A 2,500-nucleotide genomic window follows, 5' to 3' on the forward strand; every position below is an offset into this window, starting at 1 on the left:
CGGAGCTACTAGCATAGAGACAGAAAGCTAGAAGTAGCACTCACTTCAGAGACCTGTCACTCAAGGTGACCACGCCCTAATTTATGTAAACACTTTAAGTCCTAATATAACTAAAAGGGTTGTGTTATAAAACAATTCACCCCCCACACAGTAGTCATGAAGGGGGGATCTAACTATACAGAGAATATGGTTTTTTTGAACCACGATGTAAACATGTTTATTTTCTGCTGTAAAGTTGGGCATTTTAACATGGGGGTCTATGGAAATTTGCTCCCTTCTGCAGACTGCTCCTACTGGCCACTAGATGAACTGCAGTTTGAGGCACTTCCTTATTGGTCTCCCCGGCTCTGCCCCAGAGTTTTCCGCTTGGTTTAAACACACACACAGATTAAAAAATCGATCAGACACGGCTAATCAATCACCAATCAATAGTTTATGTTGCTCTGGTCTGAGTCATGTTGCAGCTGGTGTGTGTTCTCGCTGCTTCACACACTAATCAATGCACTATTGATATGGTACGTTATCCTTTTGGTACTTTCACTATATTTTGATGAGAATACTTTTCTACTTTCACTTGAGGAACATTTTGAATGCAGGACTTTCACTGTAACAGAGTATTCATAAAACTCTGGTACTTCTACTTTTACTCAAGTACCAGATCAGAGTACTTCTCCTTTCCCCTCACCTTGCACGCTCCTCTTGAAAAAGGCCTTGCAGGCTTCACAGGATGCGACGCCGTAGTGGAACCCGGAGGCTCGGTCTCCACAGACCAGACACAGCCTCCGAGGCCCCGGGGCCCCCAGAGGCAGGAAGTCCCCCCTCAGGATGGAGTCCACCTGTGAAGAGGAGGCCAACGCTCAACATCTGCACTTCTGCAAAAATAATTAAGCTTAAAGGTCCCCTGTTCTACTGTTTCTCATCAACATATCACAGGTCTCAGATATATACAGAGCCTCTGATTGGCTGAAACACCAAACAGATCATTGCAGCATTACCCATAATCCCCTCTGTTTCAGCCCTGTTTCCAAAGTGCTGATTCTCTGTCTGTTACTTTAGATGAAAATAAGGAGCCCCTCCCCACGCCCCTCTGAGAGACATTTGGTTACAAAGAACTCAATAGAGCTCTAGGAGGAGATTCAGGTGATAAGGGGGGAGGGGGGGGGGGGTTACCTTGGTTGCTGATTGGCTAATGGTTACACAAGACAAAACATCGTTATGACATCCTCAAGTGGCCATAATCTGATCAGCTCATTTTCAGACAGGTTTTTATAGAAATTGATCAAAAAGAGAGAGAATCTTTGTTCCTGAAACTTTCAGAACAGGATTTGGCGATGTGTCGTCAGCACTCCGTTAGCATAGCATTAGCTGTCTTACCTGTTCCTTGATGACCGTAAAAGTAGTTTTTCTGCTTCTCTCATTTCGAGGCTTCGATTTTAGAAATTCAGACTGATCACTAAAACAAGTGATAATTTTGAATTTCCTGAAAGTCTTTTTAGTCATCTGTTTAAGTGTGTCTCTTTGGTTTTGAGTATTCTTGTGTCTCTTTGGTTTTGAGTATTCTTGTGTCTCTTTGGTTTTGAGTATTCTTGAGTCTCTTTGGTTTTGAGTATTCTTGTGTCTCTTTGGTTTTGAGTATTCTTGAGTCTCTTTGTTTTTGAGTATTCTTGAGTCTCTTTGGTTTTGAGTATTCTTGAGTCTCTTTGGTTTTGAGTATTCTTGAATCTCTTTGGTTTTGAGTATTCTTGTGTCTCTTTGGTTGTGTGCTTCCTCGGTTGACCTTTTGATACTCAGTGACTCTTTTAGCTCCTTCTTGTTATTTTGAGTCTTTCTGTTGTCTCTTTAAGTTTTTTTTTAATTGGTTTGCGTATGTCTGCATATGTTTTTCTGCCCCTTAAACCTAATTTAGAGTCTCTATAAGAGGGTTTGGAGTGTTGTTCGTCACTTTAAGTTTTTATTTGCATGTCTTCGTTGTTTTGAGTTTAAAACGATTCAAATTAAATAAAAAAGATCTTCACCTGTGCTGAAAACGAGTCCGTCTGCGACACTGAGAAACACACGGAGGCCTCGGACAACGCCATGCCTCCGCTGCTGGAGGGGAACCCTGAAGCACAGTAGAACGAGGAGGAAGAGGAGGAGGAGGAAGAGGAGGAGGAGGCCCGGTGAGAGGGGCTGAGAGAGGGCATGGTGTCCTGGCGGAGAGAGGGCTTCTTGGGGGACGAGACGAGGAAGGAGGTTGGAGACGGAGCTTCATCAGTGAGGCAGAACGAGGAGGAAGAGGAGGAGGAAGAGCAGTCCATGAAGCTGAGGAGGAAGGGTGAGCAAACAGAGGATGAAGATGAAGAATCTTAAAATAAAATGCTTTTATTCTGAAAGTCCTCAAAATGTTGTGCACTTTCATTTAGCAATAAATGTTTATTTAAATATTTTTCAGAGGTGTAAAGTCGATTTTGAGATGTTTGTACTTTACTTTGACATTTTATTTTTTTGCTGTTCATGATTA

At 42.5% G+C, this 2,500-nt stretch overlaps 1 protein-coding gene across 1 annotated transcript in view; it reads right to left on the reverse strand.

The window, feature by feature from the left end:
• Window positions 1-2,500, reverse strand: part of LOC307034985 (estrogen-related receptor gamma-like) — a gene marked incomplete at its 5' end in the record, with an annotated part of 8,343 nt that overhangs the window by 5,637 nt on the left and 206 nt on the right. Inside the window, 2 exons of the mRNA XM_079673909.1 lie at window positions 686-836; window positions 2,016-2,301. Coding sequence (XP_079530035.1) covers window positions 686-836; window positions 2,016-2,301 — 437 coding nt within the window. The remainder of the gene's footprint in view (window positions 1-685; window positions 837-2,015; window positions 2,302-2,500) is intronic.

Source organism: Notothenia rossii (assembly GCF_949606895.1).
Source record: "Notothenia rossii genome assembly, chromosome: 4".
NCBI lineage: Eukaryota > Metazoa > Chordata > Actinopteri > Perciformes > Nototheniidae > Notothenia > Notothenia rossii.